Source organism: Chiloscyllium plagiosum, unplaced genomic scaffold, assembly GCF_037043375.1.
Source record: "Chiloscyllium plagiosum isolate Xiang-an unplaced genomic scaffold, Cpla_swu_hap1 HiC_scaffold_12, whole genome shotgun sequence".
Taxonomy (NCBI): Eukaryota; Metazoa; Chordata; class Chondrichthyes; order Orectolobiformes; family Hemiscylliidae; genus Chiloscyllium; species Chiloscyllium plagiosum.
Window position 1 is genome coordinate 50,669,766 of NW_028270150.1, and position 18,592 is coordinate 50,688,357.

The window sequence follows — 18,592 nt, forward strand, 5'->3', positions numbered from 1 at the left end:
GTCTGTTTTTTATCCAGGTGTCTGTGATGTTGACTTCTCTGTTGTTGGTTAGCTTAGTCATTTTGTCTTATAGTGGCTGTTCTCTTTTTGTATGTGGTTTTGTTCTGTCCCATGGTGATGGCCTGTTTGATTGGTTATTTTTGAAACTAACGATTTTTGGTGCGCAATTTCTTGTCTGTACCTGTGTAGTCTGCTGTGTGTGTGTCTGTAATCATAACCTGGATAATCCTGAGACCATTTTGCCTGACTATTTCCCTGGCTTGTGGGTTGTTGATTGGTGGTCTGTATCTGACACACAGTGGTAGTATTTGATTCATTCGACATCCATGTAGGAATCGGAGTTGTTCATAGGTAGCGCTTAGATAGTTGGCACGGGATTCCCATTTCCTTTCTTAAATGTCTGCAAATCAACTTCCCAGCTCGGCGACCATACCCACAACTATGACAGCCGGCACCCAAGCTACAAATCACCCCTCTAATCTTAAATCTGTGCCCACCCAAGGAAAAAGACCTTGGCTATTCACTCTATCCATGCCCTCCGTTTTATAAACCTCTCTGAGGTCACCCCTCAGACTCCGACGCTCCAGTAAAAAAGCCCCAGCCTATTCAGCCTCTCCCTATAACTCAAACTCTACAGTCCTGACAATATCCTTGTAAATCTTTTCTGCACCCTCTCAAATTTAACAACATCTTTCCTGTAGAAGGGCAACCAGAATTCATTGATTGCTGTAGCAGGCTCCAGGGGCAAAATCTTTTGCTGGTGTTTTGTATGTTCATATGTAGACACAGATTCTGATTGCAAACATTTTGAGGATTATGACAAAGGAGAACTTGTCATTATACATATCTCAAAGCTCAAAACTTTAACTTGTTTGTGGTTTGATAATGTGTGAACTACTGTGTAGATTCTGTGCAATTTTCATTTAATAAAACTCTCTCCAGTGCCCTGGGATTTCATGTCCTTCCTGTGACCACAATCATGTGGAATCTCCTGTCAAAAAATAAATTACTATGGATCTTTTCGTTGTTCTTACTTGTTGTGATTTCTTGCTCAAACTATTCATGTTCTTCTCACTTTTCCCAATCTCTGCCTTTATCTTGATTTTCTCAACTATCAAAAGCTACATTTGTTTTTAACTTTGAACTTATTATCACCATTGCAATATTTGTCCCTGATTGTTGTTTCATAGAAGACCAGAAAGGACAGCATATTAAATATTTGAATGTGGGATTTGATGAGACTTGATGAGATCTCATTGGTAAATTTTACAGCTGATTTGGTTTTGATGGTGCAGTAGTTTGTCGTGCTATGTAGCTGTTAAATTATTGAAATGTTTTTAAGTTCACATAACAAGTATGTCCAACAATTTTGAAATTCTGTTTTAATTTATTTATAAGTTGAATAATTCAGCAAACTTTATGGTTGAAGAAATCATTGGGTGTTAGGGGAAGGATAGTGTAAGAGAGAAACATTTGAATTCAAGGCTTGAAATTCCGATATGATAGTCGCTTTTGTACTTGTTTATGTGTAGAATCTGGCAATTGTGTTTTCAAAATTTAAATCACAGTTTAACTATATTGTCAGTCTAAATTGATACAGAATTAGTATTTTTAGATAAAAGACACATTGTTGTTAATACTAGGATACATAATAAATTAAGCACTTGGCTCTGATTCCTCAGCTCTCAACATTTCTCTGTTTTCTATGATATTACTTGGTGCTGTTTGTTTGGTATGAGCTCCTACAATCTACCACTTCTCCTTTTCAATCTCTCGTGCTTGCAGTTCCTGCTCTTTTCATTGAGCTGCTGTACAATGCTGCGGCTCCATTTGAACCACAACTATTAGTGAAGCATTGTATGAAGTTACCTTGACCTGGCCATACTTGGAAAAACAAGACAATCGCCAAGAATTCTGGAATGATGTAGCACAGAGGCTACCCAACCCATTGTGCATGTGAAGGCTTGTAATATTCTACAATTTATTTTCCAAGTATTTATCCAATCCTCTTTTAAAAGTTTCCAAAGAAATCTCTTTCACCACCCCTTCAGACAACATATTTTAAAAGAAATGGAGAATATTATATAATGTTAAAAATTCTATTAATGTTACAGATAATCTCCGAGGTTCAGCATCACTAGTTGATTCTGATGCAGACTTGGATGTTGGATTGAGGTTTGCCCGCTGAGCTGAAAGGTTAATTTCTAGATGTTTCAATACCTTACTAGGTAACATCTTCAGTGGACTTCATGCGAAGCAATGCTTTCTATTTATATGTTTGGGTTTCTTTGGGTTGGTGATGTTATTTCCTGTGGTGAAGTCACTTCCTGTTCCTTTTCTCAGGGGGTGGTAGATGGGGTCTAACTCGATGTGTTTATTGATAGAGTTCCAGCTGGAATGCCATGCTTCTAGGAATTCTCGTGCGTGTCTTTGTTTGGCTTGTCCTAGGATGAATGTATTGTCCCAGTTGAAGTGGTGTCCTTCCTCATCCGTATGTGAGGATACTCTTGTGAGAGGGTCATGTCTTTTTGTGGCTAGTTGGTGTTCATGTATCCTGGTGGCTAGTTTTCTGCCTGTTTGTCCAATGTAGTGTTTGTTACAGTCCTTGCTCGGTATTTTGTAAGTGACTGTAAATTGTCTGTATAGGGTCTTTGAACTAATAGGCTAATGAACTTGAATACTGATGAGGAAGGACACCACTTCGACTGGGACAATGCATTCATCCTAGGACAAGCCAAACAAAGACACGCACGAGAATTCCTAAAAGCATGGCATTCCAACTGGAACTCTATCAACAAACACATTGAGTTAGACCCAATCTACCACCCCCTGAAAAAAGGAACAGGAAGTGACTTCACCACAGAAAATAGCATCACCAATCCAAAGAAACCCAAACATATAAATAGAAAGCAGGAATTTTCAGTATTGCTTTGCATGAGGTCCACTGAAGATGTTACCTAGTAGGGTAATGAAACATCTGGAAATGAACCTTTCAGCTCAGCAAGCAAACCTCCATCCAAAACCTCAACCTGAGCTACAAATCTTCTCAAACCTCACAAGACTTGGATGTTATTAAAGCAATAAATTGACAATATAACATTTGATCATGGACTTAACATAATTTGTAAACTTGCAATCCCAATCATGCCTGATGCTAACATTAAAAAGTGGCCACACTCATTGAAGATATCCCAGACAGTGCTATCATCATCCCTGCATATAGTGCCCTACTTGGTCAGGACAGACTGGCCAAGTGGCATAAAGCTGAGAGGTAGTTATTGTGGGATACTACACCATTGACTTTGGACTCCCTCTAATAATCAAATGTGGGATGATTGTTGCCTACAGCAGTCCTTTTGCCATTCGCCAATACTGCTGTATGTTGGACAATGTTGAAAAAAGCCCTGAAGGTTGTAAGGGCACAGAATGTAGTTCAGGTGGGTGACTTTAATGCCCATCACTAAGTGGCTTGGCAGTACCACTACTAACTAATGGACATAACTGCTAGGCTGAGCCAAACAGAACCAGTGAGAGAACATTGATGGAAAAACCTACTTGATCTCATCCTGTCCAATCTATGTGTCATCAATCCATGGTAGTATTGTAGGAGTGACAACCACGCAGTGGTTGAGGGGACAAAAAGGTCCTGTTTTCACAATGAGGATATCCTCCATCATGTTTTGTGGTACTAGCACTTTGCTATGTAGGTCAGATTTTGAACAGATCTAGCAGTACAAAATTGGGCATCTACATGGACATTATCTGCAAAATAATTGTCTTCATGTTCAATCTGTGATCTCACAATCTAACATATTCTACTATTGCCATCATGTTTGGTCTTGGATAAATGAAGATAGAGAAGGGCATGCTAAGTGTAGCACAAGGCATAGGTGAAAATGAAGTGTCAACTTGATGAAGGTGCAACACAGGGCTACTTGCAGGCCAAACAACAGAGTTGTAGAGTCATACAGCATGGAAACCGATCCTTTGGTCCAACTAGTCCATGCTGACCATTTTCCCAAACTAAACTAGTTCCACTTGCTAGCCTTTGGCCTACATCCCTCCAAACCTATTCATCTACCTATCCAAATGTATTTAAATGTTGTAACTGTACCTGCATTCATCATTTACTCTGGCAGTTCATTCCATATATGAACTACTCTCTGTGTATAAAGAAAAGTCGCCCCCATGTCCTTTTTCAAAACTTTCTTCTCTCACCTTAAAAAATATATCCCCTAGACTTGAAGTCCCCCCAAACTAGGGAAAAGACCCTCGCTGTTCACCTTGTCTAAGCCCCTCATGATTTTATAAACCTCTAAGGTCACCCCTCAGCCTCCTATGCTCTAGACAATAAAGTCCTAGCTGATCCAGCCTATTTTTATAACTCCATTCCTGGCACCATCCTGGTAAATCTTTTCTGAATCCTCTCCAGTTTAATGATATCTTTTCCTATAACAGGGTAACCAGAACTGCATACAGTACTCCAGAAGATGTCTGAACTCCAAACTCCAAGGTGTGAGCAATGAAGGCAACCATGCTAAATGCCTCCTTAACCACCCCATCTCCTATCACGCAAATTTCAAAGAATTATGTACCTGAACACCTAGGTTTGTCTGTTCGACAGAATTACGCAGGGCTATACCATTAATTGTATAACTCTTGCCCTTGTTTGTATTACCAAAATGAAATAACTCACATTTATCCATATTAAACTCCATCTGTTATCTCTCAGCCCATTGACCCAATTGATTAGGATCTCTTTGTAATCTTAGATAACCTTCTTCACTGTCCACTATACCACCAATTTTGGTGTCATCTGCAAACTTACTAACCATGCTTTCTGTTTTATCATCCAAATAATTTATATAAGTGATATTTTTATGGGCGGCACGGTGGCACAGTGGTTAGCACTGCTGCCTCACAGCATCAGAGACCCGGGTTCAATTCCCGCCTCAGGCGACTGACTGTGTGGAGTTTGCACATTCTCCCCGTGTCTGCGTCGGTTTCCTCCCACAGTCCAAAAATGTGCAGGTTAGGTGAATTGGCCATGCTAAATTGCCCATAGTATTAGGTGAAGGTGTAAATGTAGGGGAATGGGTCTATGTGGGTTGCGCATCAGAGGGTCGGTGTGGACTTGTTGGGCCGAAGGGCCTGTTTCCACACTGTAAGTAATCTAATCTAATCTAAACAAAGGATATAGCATGCTGTACATGGGATAAACTGAAATGACAATGAATGGATCAGATCTAAGCTCTGCAGTCCTGCCAAATCCAGTCTTACATTGAGATGAAAATTAAACAACGATTTAACAGCGGGGAGGAAGGCTTATCTATGATAGGGAACCCAGCACGTCATTCAAAAAGTAAAGCTGAAGCATTTGTCTCTAGCTTCAGCCAGAGATTCTAAGTAGATAATTCATTTTAACTTTCCCTTAAGGTCCCCTGCATCGCAGAAGCCTGATTTTATGCAATTTGATTCAACCTGTGATGATGAAAGGTGTATAAAAACTATTCTCATTTTTAGAACTTGGATTGTTTTAAAAGTGAGATTGATGTGTGTCTGTTCAGTGATGATTTTGTTTGATATTTCAGCATGTTTTTATGGAACAGTGACCTAGATCTGGTGTTCAGAAAGTGTGTAACTACAGACTACTGTTTGTTAATGGAATGATTTTTAAATACTTTTGGCTTTATGACAACCAATGTAAATACATTAAGTTTTTTTGAGTTCAGAAACAAGTTTTAGTAATGTATAGAATTTAATTTGTTTCCTTTTGTGTCGTAACCTTTCCTTTATTATAAAGAACATCTGCAGTCTTGTTGTTTCCATGACTAATCACACATTAATCAACTGAAAATTAAATATATGATAATATAAGCCAGGTTTAATTGCAATATCACTTGTCCAGTTCTACTCTGAGCTGGGATCATAGCAGTAACAAGAAATGAATGAAAGTGCTGAATATTCCAGTGCTCTCAGAAGTGGCACATGCAAAGGAATAACCTATTCCCTCATGATCAATTTGTGTGGTACCTGGGTGACTCTGCTCCTAACTTCATTACAGAGTTGTAAAACCATAAAAAAAAGCTGAACTCCACAGAGATAAAGTGAGAGTGACAGCCATTAACATCAAGGCAGCATTTTACCAAGTGTGGGATAAAGGGGTCCATGCAAAATTAGTCAATATGAATCAGATAGAAAACTTTTCAGTGCTTCGAATCATAGGGGGTCAATCATTAAGCCTACGACGTCACTGCAGGAGTTCCTCCAGTTAGTGACCTGACCCAAACTATCTTCAGCTTTTCTTTCACTTGCGTTCATGAGCATTGCTAGCTAGTTAGCATATACTTCCTATCCCTAGTTACACTTCAGAAGGTGGCGGTGAGCTGTCTTCTTGAACTGCTGCAGTTCATGTGCTTTGGGTAGACCCATGATGCTGGTAAGTAGGGAATTCCAGGATTTTGGTTCAGCAACAGTGAAGGAATGGTAATATATTTCCAAGTCAGCATGCTGAGTGGCTTGGAGGAGAATTTGCAGTTTGTGATGTTCCCATGTATCTGCTGCCCTTATGCTTGATCAATGACCCTCCCTCAATTATGAGGTCAGAAATAGGTATTCTCACTGGTGGCACAATATTCAGCATGATTTGCAAATTCTTTGATACTGAAAAAGCGCACATTCATAGACAGCAAGACCCAAACAAAATCTAGGCTATGACAGGGATCGTTGCTGAGATGTCACATGAATACTTTGCATCTGTCTTTACAAAAGAGGATGCTGTTACCAAGGCCATAGTGACAGAGCAGAAACCTCTGTCACTAGAAGGATTGAAAATTAATAAGGAAGAAGTCCTATTGAAGGAAGAGTGAGCCAGGTGTCATGAAGGGAATGGTCCGTTTGAAATGCCAAAAGAGGAAGGGAGGATATGTTTGGTTGTGGAATGGAGAATAGTGGTATGTTAATTGTAGAGACTGGTGGGTTGGAAGGTGAAGGGAATGGGACAATGATATTCCATCCAGCACAGTAATTCTCACAGGATCATATTTCTGATGTTGAGACTTTTTTTATTCAAGTTTTCTTGAGGTAAACGTTTGCTTAAAAAGTATACTGATTCACTTATATGTTCTGTTCTTGCTGTCACTTGTGGTGTTAATATTTTCTGTTTTTTTTATCTTCCTCTTTACCACCATTCCTGCCCCTTGCCTTTGCCCATTTTCTCTTTTAGGATCATGAAGAACAGTTTTCCTTTATAGCAGAATGGTACGATGCAAGTGCTAGCCTAATTCGGCGCTACTTGTTTTTCTTTTATCCAAAAGATGGATCTATTGAAATGGTAAGAGTTTTGTTTTGCTTTTCAGCTTTTGTGTTGTATAAATCTTAAATTGCATTAGATTGAAAACAAGCCTCTGCTTTTGTTCGGTTTAGCTGGAGATAGCAGAACTTTAATTAGTATCAATATGCAAGTGAGTGAAATGTAGAAACAACATATCCACATAGACATAGAATTCAATATTCCATGTATTGTGAAAACCTCATTTTTAGTACCCCTATTATTTATAATTCTGATTATCTGCCAACTAGAACATTGTCTGGTCAAAATCCTATGCAAAAGATCATTTAATTTATAGATTCTCTGTATTTCATTTTTTTCTTTTATTTTATCTCAATTTCTTATTCAAATATAACTGCATTTAAGCGTTTTACTTATTCATTGTATTAATTCCCAAGTTTAGGAACCTGCGATTATTTGTCAATTTAATTATCCTTTTGGGGTTCTTCAGTATGTAATGATTGAATGAGGTTCTAGCACATGTAACAGAAGTCTGAAATTGAATTTTTAATAAATGCTCGTTTCCTGATCACTAAACTATTGCAATGTTCCAAAGGAGTTAGTTTGTTCGAAATCAACAGTTGACTGCCTCCTGTAACTGATTTGAAAATCTAAATTTATGCTTTTTTTTGCATTATTCTGTCTGGCTGTGAGGATCACTGATGGAAATGTGTTGCTGGAAAAGCGCAGCAGGTCAGGCAGCATCTAGGGAACAGGAGAATCGACGTTTAGGGCATTAGCCCTTCTTCAGGAGAAGAAGGGCTAATGCCCGAAACGTCGATTCTCCTGTTCCCTAGATGCTGCCTGACCTGCTGCGCTTTTCCAGCAACACATTTCCATCTCTGATCTCCAGCATCTGCAGACCTCACTTTCTCCTGTGAGGATCACTATTGACTTAAACCATTACAGCTTACACTCTAAGTAGCTACAAGGGATCTCATCAACATAAGATGAGAAACAATACATGATTTTGTTTTTAAAAAATGAAAAGCATTTGCTTTAAATAGTTTTGAGCTTAGTAGACCTGAGAATTAACAAGATTACTATGCACTTAGAATTGATACCAAATTTTTGGACCTTCATTACACTAAAGATGGAACAGATGTTCTGTGACTCTAGGGATTATAATCGCCACCTTCACTAAAAATTAAATTATCTAGGATTTTAGAACTTGGATCAGTTTCTATCTTATAAATTATTTGTACATGGATGCCTAAGGTTTGAAATTACCTAGTTTCCAATCTTCTGCCTTGATTAATTTTATAGTTTAATCAAAATTTGTGTTACTTTAGTAAAACGTTTAAAAAATACTTACTACTTAAAGGGTTTACTAATTTTATACAAAGATGGTCTTCTACTCAGTGAGATGAGAATGGAACAGTTTAGTACATCAGTTGAAGCTATGTTAAATTTTGCAAGATAAAATTATCCAAAATATTGCTGCCTTAAATGTAAATGAAACCTGAGATGAGGCTACTGAGTTCTACCGTTTGATGTCACTTTAAAGTTATCCCATGAGCAATGCTTGACTATATGATCAATTAAGTATGAATTTTTCACTCACCCATTTTCTTCATAACTACAAATTTGATCTTCTATCAACTTGGTGAAATGTTGCCTTTATGTACAGATGGTGCAAGGAGCTTAATTTACTCTGTTAAAAGGATGAATCAGATAATCCTCCTTTAATCCCTAAAAATGGGATGATGCAAATAGACTTTGAAATTGGATTTTCAATACAAGTCATTGCCATTGTGTCATTACCAAAAGATACAGTTAACTAAATCAGCATTATAGAGTTATAAAGTCATTACTACATGAAGGCCATTTCCTGTTGAAATCATGCTGGTTGTCTGGGTATCAATTCAGATTAGAGTGGTGCTGGAAAAGCACAGCAGGTCAGGCAGCGACCGAGGAGCAGGAAAATCGACGTTTCGGGCAAAAGCCCTTTGATGAAGGGCTTTTGCCCGAAACGTCGATTTTCCTGCTCATCAGATGCTGCCTGACTTGCTGTGCTTTTCCAGCACCATTCTAATCTAAATTCTGGTTTCAGCATCTGCAGTCCTCAGTTCTGCCTGGGTATCAATTCAGTAAGTTCAGTTTTCCTGCTGATTTTCTATAGCCCTGCAAGTATATTTCCCTGCAATGCCTATTCAATTTTCATCTCAAATCAATTATTATCTCCCTCTACCATCCTTATAGCAAACAAGTTCCAAATTATTACTATTTGTGTGTTTTTATTTTCAAGATGTTTAGCCTTCCCTCCCCACTTTCTTGTTTTTCTTACCCAAAACCTATATTTATGTCCCTTACTTCGTGTACCATCATTAGTTGCAATATCAACTTTGAGCATAGAATGTCTTTTAGTTTCCTCTAATGTTGACAGATGCAACAAATAACAATGTTCACTACACATCCAAAGTACTGAGACCATTGCTATGTTGTTTGGTACTGTTATACATTTGGTGGTGGTAGACTGTCATTGCCACAATAAAAATTATCCTCAACAAAAACAGACGTTGCTAGAAAAGCTCAGCAGGTCTGGTAGCATGTGTGAACTTATCTGAGGAAGGGTCACTGGACCAGAAACATTAACTTTGATTTCTCTTCACAGATGCTGCCTGCCCTGCTGAGCTATTCCAGCAACGTCTGTTTTTGTTACTGATTTACAGCATCTGAAGTTCTTTCCGTTTTTACTAAGAAATCATCCTGTTGTGCATATACATATAAATGTACAAATTAGGAGCAGGAGTAGGTCATTTGGCCCTTGAAACTGCTCCACTGATCTGATTGTGGTCTCCACTCCGCATTATTGCCTTCTCTTGATACCCTTTCACTCCATTGTTAGTCAAGAATTTATCTACTTCTACCCTGCCTCCACTACTTTCTTGGCTAGTGTTCCACAAACTCATGACCATTGGCAACAAGTCTCTGAGTCTTCATTTAATATACCTTTCCTCCAATCCTCTTGATGTTCATGACTCATTAGGAGCCTGAAACTTAATTTAAAAATAAATCTTTTATTGCTGATAAAGCTAGCATATGTTGTCCATTCTCCTTAAGGAGATGGTTTGGAGTATAATTCTTGAACTACTGAAGTCCATCTGGTGCAGATATCTCTACAGTGATGTTATTAGTTGCTTCAGGTTGGTCAACTTGGTCATCTCTGTGTTTGTCTATTTCTGAACCCTGTTATTTATGATGTTGTCAGTATCACATGGACACAGTAGGCACTAGTTTTGCTTAATCATATCCATCAGAATTGCCCTCTACTCTTGCACTAATCGATTGCTCACTTTATCTTTGGGTTCTTAGACTTGTGTGCTATGCTGAGCCATTACCTCTGAAAATTTAATGGCTATAATGTGGCAGTTGAGACCATTTCTGGAATACTGCAGTAAGCATTTTGCTACTTTTAACCACCAAGCCAATTCATTCCCATGGGGCTGGTTGTGTTGAAACTTGTAATTGGAAGTCAGTCAAAACAGCAGAAAGACTGTGATGAAGTAATAACATCTGTATTGTAAAAATGACAGGTGGCAGAACAAGTCTGTCTTTCAGTGTTGAGCCCGTCCAAGTTGGCTACTGAATCTTTTTTTTTCATTGGAATGCAAATTCAACTGATTATACCAAGGTTAATTTCATCATACTCCGCATTCTGCATGTTTTGTCTACTGTGGACTTAAGCTGCTTCCAAACCAACGAAACAATACCTGGTCTGCTTTCCAAAATATTAAAACAATTCATGCGTTTTGGTAACAGAGAGCCAGTCCAGATCACAAGGGAGTGTTATTGTTGCGTTCCGGATCCCACTACTGCACAAGTAGGCGTCAACTTCAATTTATTGAAAGAAAGCAGACAACCATATTCTTAAGGGAATGACTGTCGCCAGTGAATTGATGTAGGAGCCTGTGGCAGGCTGGCAGCTTGTGGGAATTTTTTTTCGTAATGTGAACACTTTGTGCTCTTTTGTGGAAAGTGTTTGTAATTTTGTGTGTGATGTTATTTTTACCTTCTTTTAGGGGTTTGTTTTATTTTGTGAATAAATATGTTGATATCCAATTTTGACATTTTACAGTATGATATAAAGAACCGCCGTACCTTTCTGAAACGGACAAAGTATGAACAATTGCGGCAAGAAGACTTGTTCGTTGACAGTGTAATTACTGTGTATGCTCGTCAGCTCCATTTAGTAGGCTATGGAGACCAATACACAGCTCTCAAACTGGGAAATAAGAAACAAAAGTAAGAATTTAGTTTCAAGTTATATTCAGAGTTCACACTAATCACTGAAGGTGTAATTGGATCAAATTAGTATTAAAATGCCATTCAGACACATAGGATTTTCACAATTAGTGAATCTTATCCCACAGTAATATGATGGTAAAGCTGTTCAAATTTTGACTGGAGCAGTTCGTCTATAAAATGGTCACGTATCATTTTGTTTTATTTTGTTTCCTGTGCTTGAATTGGATCAGTCTTTGCATATAGTTCAGCTGATTTTTATTGCTTTAGTCAAGTTGATGTATTAGTAATTTCCTGTAAATTCAAAGAAGCTCTCCCTAACTGTCTGTTATGAACTTTGAGTTATAAATATAAATGGTGCATTGTTTATGTACTCGAGAGAGAGAGACTTGGTGAAAATCTAATCCTGATTTGTTAAAGTTGAGGCATAAAGGTTGTCTTTGATGTAATGGGGCTGTCTTAGAATGAGCAGTCAAGTTTATATAGTGAGGAAGCACGGAGGGAAGGTGGATGTCCATAAGTTTACTTTTGTAGTTAACAGTGAACTGGTTTATTACACTCCTTCAAAGAGGCAGTAGGTTGGATATGTGCTGAAAAATGGTCATGCAATAGTCTTGGAAGTTGTAGAATCATAGAATCCCTACAGTGTGGAAACAGGCCATTCGGCTCAACAAGGCCACATGGACCCTCCGAAAAGTAACCCACCCAGACCAATTCCCCATACCCAATTACTCTACATATACCCCTGACTAATGCACCTAACCTACACATCCCTGAACACTATGAGCAATTTAGCATGGTCAGTTCACCTAACCTGCACATCTTTGGACTGTGGGAGGAAACCGTAGCACCCGGACGAAACCCACGCAGACACAGGGAGAATGTGCAAACTCCATACAAGATGGTCGCCTGACGTTGAAATCAAACCCCAGTCCCTGATGCTTTGAGGCAGCAGTGCTGACCACTGAGCCACCGTGCACCTTATGGAGTGAGAAATAGTTTTGCCAGATGTCTCTGGAATTGACTATAGGTCTGTTTATGCCCATACCTTTAGGAACAGGATGAAATTTAGTGCATAGACATCTAATCTGCCCATCCCTGGGTGAGAAGATATGACCGAATGGGTTTTTCCCTATTCTCTATGGAAAAACATAACTAAACTTTTACACGTATTTAAAACCCCTCTCATCTATAACGAACGGCTATGTTCACTGCCTGACAAAAGTAGAGCATTTCCTCTTCCCGCTTCCTCTTCTTCCTTTATTCCCCTCCTTTTCTCTTACTGCCGTCCCATTCTCTTTCTTCCTCTCGTGCTCTTGCCCTTGCTCTCACTCACTTAAGATAGCCAGCACCCATCAAGATAGACAGCCTTTGTAAATGCACAGATGGGAGCAGGATGTAATTTTAGGAAATTTGCAGCCTAATAGTATAGCAACAGTGAAAGAATCGAAAGGGATGCTGATGAGGTAGAGTTGGGTGCCATCAGTAACATGAAAATTAATGCTAACATTATCATTTTATTAAATCATCGATTTTGGAGTCTTGAAGCACTGAGAATGTAATTACATGATTTGTTAGCACAGACATTTTCCTGCTCTCCTCTTCTCAGTTCTTTTCTATTATCAATTGGTTCCTGTTTCAGATATTTTCTAATCAAGTTGTTTAGAGATGTTCTTTCTCATTGTGGAGCAGGTGTGACTTGAACCTTGGATCTCCTGGTTCAGTGGTCGGAGCACTATCATTGTAATAGTAAAGCCCCTTGGTCCCTGTTTCTTTTCTTTTCTATCCTTTTCTTTTGCCTTTCTTTCTATTAAAACCCACCAAGCTTTCTAATCACCAAATCAAAGAGCTCACCTCTTAATGTTTTTAATCAGACAAGTTATGATATACCTCCGGTGGGGGTAAAAATTGAACCCGGGTCTTCTGACTCAGGGCTAGGGACTGTACCACTGTGCTGCAAGACCCTTTTGAGAAGTAAAGCATCATCCTTGTCACTAACTAAATTTACAAGCACTACTCAACAGTTTAAAAAAATAAGAACGGAATAAAATTGAAATGGTGTTGGAGGGGGACTATAATACACCACACACAAACATCAAATGCAAATAAAGGTATATTCTCTGCAACATGTGGCCAAGCTTCCATTTCTCTCAGTTTATATTACAAAACAAAGGGTCATTATATTTTTATATTTCTAGCAATACAAATAGATTATAATACATTTTGGGTCTGTAGGCTTTGAAGAAAGAAAAGATGGATTACTTTCAGCATTTATTTTTCTAAACCAGATATCATCTACCTTCTGCACATTGATCCATTTTTATTTGATTCATTCCCTTGCGCCTGTCAGAATTGAAACATAAAACCTAAATTTGTGGAAAACATTTTGTTGTTACTGGCACTAGCAAAATGGCAAATTACATTTTTCCCCAATAATCTAGAATTTGGATTTCTTCTATGTTACTCACTTTGATTAAAATTCACAATGTTATGGCCTAGATATTGAACAACCTTTTTGCTCTTTATTTCTCTTCCAGGACACTAGGTATAATAAAGCCAGGTTCAGATCTTAAATTCGGAAAATTGGTTGACCGGCTGTACAGCTCAGGACTTATAATATCCAAGGCAAAAATGATAGACCTGACAAGGTAAATAATTCACTAGTTTTTAAAATTCATGCTGTTAAGCTTTCTTGATCTGTTGAATTTCAAAACCTCCTTTGTGAAGCAATGTCTCTACATTGAGAACTGCAACCTTATCTGGGATGGGAAAAAACATCAACAGTTTAAGTGCCACTGTTTAGCAGTCAAGAATAGGCTGTGCTTCCTCACATCTATGGACTTGTGCGTATGACATAGCATGTCCTGCTAGTCACAAGGATGCATTCCTGGAGAACATTACAGTGATTTTTGCAACCAGTGAATGTAGCAGACTGCACATGCAAAGTTTGCAATGCTTGTGATGTACAGTATATGATGCATGTGCAGTACATCTTTGCTCCAGAAAATATTTATTTTTTCTTTAAAATCATACAAGGCACCCATTACTTTCTGGGTGAAAATCAGTTCTTCTCATGTCCTGTCTAATAATAACCGCCTTAAGTCTGTGGCCCCAGGTAATTTACCTCTCCACAAGTAGAAACAGGTCTTTCCTTTCCACTTATCAAAGCCCCTTATTAATTGCGGGGATATAAGAAAAAGCCTTTTCACCCAGAGGTTGTTAGGTATCTGCATTTCAATGCCCAGTTTAGTTGTTGAGTCAGAAACTCTCAGTTCATTTAAAAGGAACATAGATCTACAGCTGTTGCACTTAACTTATGAAGCTATGGATGAGATGCTGGTAACTTGGATTAGATTGGGCAACTTTGACCTCTTTCTGTGCTATGAGTTTTCAATGGTTCTTTTATTTCTCTGTCATAAATCTATAAAGCTATTCCTGATGAAGGGCTTTTGCCCGAAACGTCGATTTTCTGCTACTCGGATGCTGCCTGACCTGCTGTGCTTTTTCAGCACCACTCTAATCTAGACTCTAGTTTCCAGCATCTGCAGTCCTTGTTTTTACCATAAATCTATACTGTCTATTCCTAATTATAGACTGGTCACTTGGAAATATGCATAATGTCCTTAATGATTTAATTCTAGTACTTTCCCCGTGACACACATCAAGCTAACTAGCATGTAGTTTCCTGTGTTTTGTTTTACTAACCCCCACAGATGTACACGCGCACGCACGCACAAAATATTTATTCTTCCAGTCGGGCATTTCCTTATTATGTATTATGATGTATCTTCTATTAACACTTATATTCTGTCTAATAACAAACCTGCCACTTATCCCTGCTGACCTTACTTAAGTTTAAAATACTAGTCTTAGACTCATTCTTCTCCCATTTCAAACTGGATGTAAAAATCACTCATTGTGTTTGCTGTGTCTAGAATATTTTTGATTTTGAGATCATTAATGAATCAAAGTTAAAAATCAGACAACACCAGGTTATAGTCCAACAGGGTTAATTGGAAGCACTAGCTTTCAGAGCACTGCTCCTTCATCAGGTGGTTGTGGAATATACAGTTGTAAGACACAGAATTTATAGCAAAAGTTTACAGTGAGATGTAACTGACATTATACTTTGAAAAATACCTTGATTGTTTGTTAAGTCTCTCATCTGTTAGAATGACCATGTTAGTTTCACTTATTATGAGAGAGAGAAAATAGAAACAACTGCTGAGGTACGTGTTAGGAAACACAGAAGCAGGGAATTCTGGCCATGATCTTGACATTTATATGCTCAAATCAGCTAGCCAATCCTGGTGTCAGGAGGAGAATGGAAGAATGTGCTGGAGTAGCAGCAGTTGCAATGGCAAATGAGTGCCAGATTAGTGAGGGTTACATTCAGCCTGAAACATACAATCTTTCAGCACAGCAGGAAAGTTACCTATTTTTTGTCTCTGACCTTGGTCCTTCCATTCTGAATTAAAGAATGTTTATTACATTTACAACACCAAAGAATTAACGGACCTGCTAGTTAACATACAAATAGTTTAATTTTACCAGTCAGGAGCAACAGTCATTTCAACTTCAGAGTACCAAAGAAGATTTCAGCAAAGATACAGCTCTGATTTGTCCATTCCCCAACATTGTCATGTAACTGACAATGTGGGTGAGGGAAAAAGATCCAACCTAGTCAATTACTGCACTTATCAGTTTACTTTCAATGATGTGCAAAGTAATTGTAGGGCCATTCTCAGTACTATCAAGCACCGCTTGCTCAATGTTAACCTGCTCACTGACTGTGAGTTGGGTTCTGGCATGGCAACACAGCTCGAAACCTTTTTATGTCTTTGTCTAAGAATGGACAAAAGAACTGAACTCCAGATGTGAGATAGGAGTGACTGCCCTTGATGTCAAGGCCGCATTTGACTCAGCACGGAATCTTAGTTAAACTGGAGTTATTTGTAAATTGGGGAAATTGTTTCAATGGTTGGAGTCATACCTGGCACAAAAAGGAAGATGGTTATGGTTGTTGATGGTCAATTATCTTGGTCTCAGGGTGCCTCTGCAAGGGTTGACTTTTTTTCCATCAATCATGGAACGTAGGCATCGCTGGCTGGGAGAAAGTGAGGACTACAGATGCTGGAGAGTCAGAGTTGATAAAGTGTGGTGCTGGAAAAAGCACAGCAGGCCAGGCAGCATTTAAGAAGCAAGAGAGTGAATGTTTTATGCATAACCCTTCTTCAGGACTGGGAAGGGGGCTGAGAAATAAATAGGGGGAGGAGGGTGAGGCTAGAGGAAAGGTAGGTGGCATGGTGATAGGTGTGCAAAGGTGGGAGGTGATGGTGATAGGTTAGTAGGAAGTGTAGAGCGGGTAAATGGGAAGGAAGATGGACAGTTAAGTCAGGTCAAGAGGGTGGATCAGAGTTGGAGGGTGTTAAGACGGACCCGCGGGGTCCCGTCTTTGCGTGTTCTTTCGGAAGGAGAGACTCACACTGGCAACTATGGTTAGACGCAGACAGCAGTTTATTCACAGAATCTTAACTGGTACAACGAATCTACAAGCATGCATTCGTTGGAGAAGGCGTTCTCTCTTCCCGTTCAAACTTGACACAATTATACTTCGCGCTGCCAGGAGTCCCCGGTCAGTTCGCCTTCCCCATTGGTCCATTCATCTGCGCGCGCTGGGGATCCGTCCTCCTATTGGCCGCATCGAAGTGCCTGTCCAGCTCCTGCTGTGCTTGACAATGGCTCAGCCATCCCCGGGAGCGGTTCCGATCCCGTATTCAATAGTTCATTGTTTCAAGGAATTACTATGCGTCTGACAGGCTAGCCATTTTCAATAGTTTCAGTTTAACTAAATTGTCAATTACACTTATCAACTTTAGACTTAAATAGAGCCATTCACACTCAATAGTTACAGGTTCCAATAGAGCAATTCACACTTGTCTAACAGTTACAGATTCCGACCGGTTTCTTTATTAATCCCGAGTTTCGATGGGGCAATTGATACTGGCTGGTATTTACAGGCTCCAAGATTTAATTAACATTATGCATATCCCTTACAAGCTCCAGCAGTCATGCAGTCGCCTGCAGCAGCTCGCTTGGCTGTTGTTAACCATTTCAGGGCTGGAAGTGTCACCCTCCCTAGCCCTACATTAAACACCCCAGTGAAATCTCCCCAACAAGGGTTGAATCTGGGATGGGGTGGTGGGGGAGGGGATTTTGTGATTTCAGAGTTTTACTTGGCCAATGTACCTAGCATCCCTTGGATTTGGTCAAGTTAGCAATCTATCTGCCCTCCACCATATTGACACGATTCCTCTGATGCCCTCCACCATATTGACAATTTCCAGTTCCTTGACCCTAACTGCCTCCTGTTCACCATGGATGTCCAATTCCTTTATATCTCCATTTCCCACCAGGATGGCCTGAGAGCTCTCGGCTTCTTCCTTGACCAGGGGCCTAAACAATCCCCATCCACCACTGCTCTCCTCTGCCTGGCTGAACTTGTTCACTCTTGATTAGATTAGATTAGATTCCTTACAGTGTGGAAACAGGCCCTTCGGCCCAACAAGTTCACACCAACCCTCCAAAGAGTAACCCATCCAGACCCATTTTCCTCTGACTAATGAAGACTATGGGCAATTTGGCATGGCCAATTCACTTGACCTGCACATCTTTGGATTGTGGGAGGAAGTCGGAGCGCCAGGAGGTATGTGCACTCCACACAGACAGTTGCCCGAGGCAGGAATCGAACCCACGTCCCTGGTGCTGTGAGGCAACAGTGCTAACCACTGAGCTGCTGTGTTGTTCCACCACTGAACAATTTCTCCTTCTAATTAACTCACACCTACCAAGTCAAAATGGGCACCCGCTTTATGGGGTATGTGGAATGATCCTTGTTCCAGTCTTACACTGCTCCCCTCGCACTACTCTTTTCTTGATACATCGAGAACTGCTTTGGTGCTGCTTCATGCTCCCACCAGGACCTTGAAAACTTCATTCAATTTCTACCCCTCTATA

The 18,592-nt window shown here is 39.5% G+C and overlaps 1 protein-coding gene across 7 annotated transcripts in view; it reads left to right on the forward strand.

Moving 5' to 3' along the window:
- nme7 (NME/NM23 family member 7) overlaps nucleotides 1-18,592 on the forward strand; it is a 140,129-nt gene that overhangs the window by 9,897 nt on the left and 111,640 nt on the right. For all 7 annotated transcript variants that reach the window (XM_043700894.2, XM_043700893.2, XM_043700896.2 and 4 more), the window contains exons 2-4: nucleotides 7,226-7,333; nucleotides 11,409-11,575; nucleotides 14,113-14,223. In XM_043700894.2, the coding sequence (XP_043556829.2) occupies nucleotides 7,226-7,333; nucleotides 11,409-11,575; nucleotides 14,113-14,223 (386 nt within the window). The remainder of the gene's footprint in view (nucleotides 1-7,225; nucleotides 7,334-11,408; nucleotides 11,576-14,112; nucleotides 14,224-18,592) is intronic.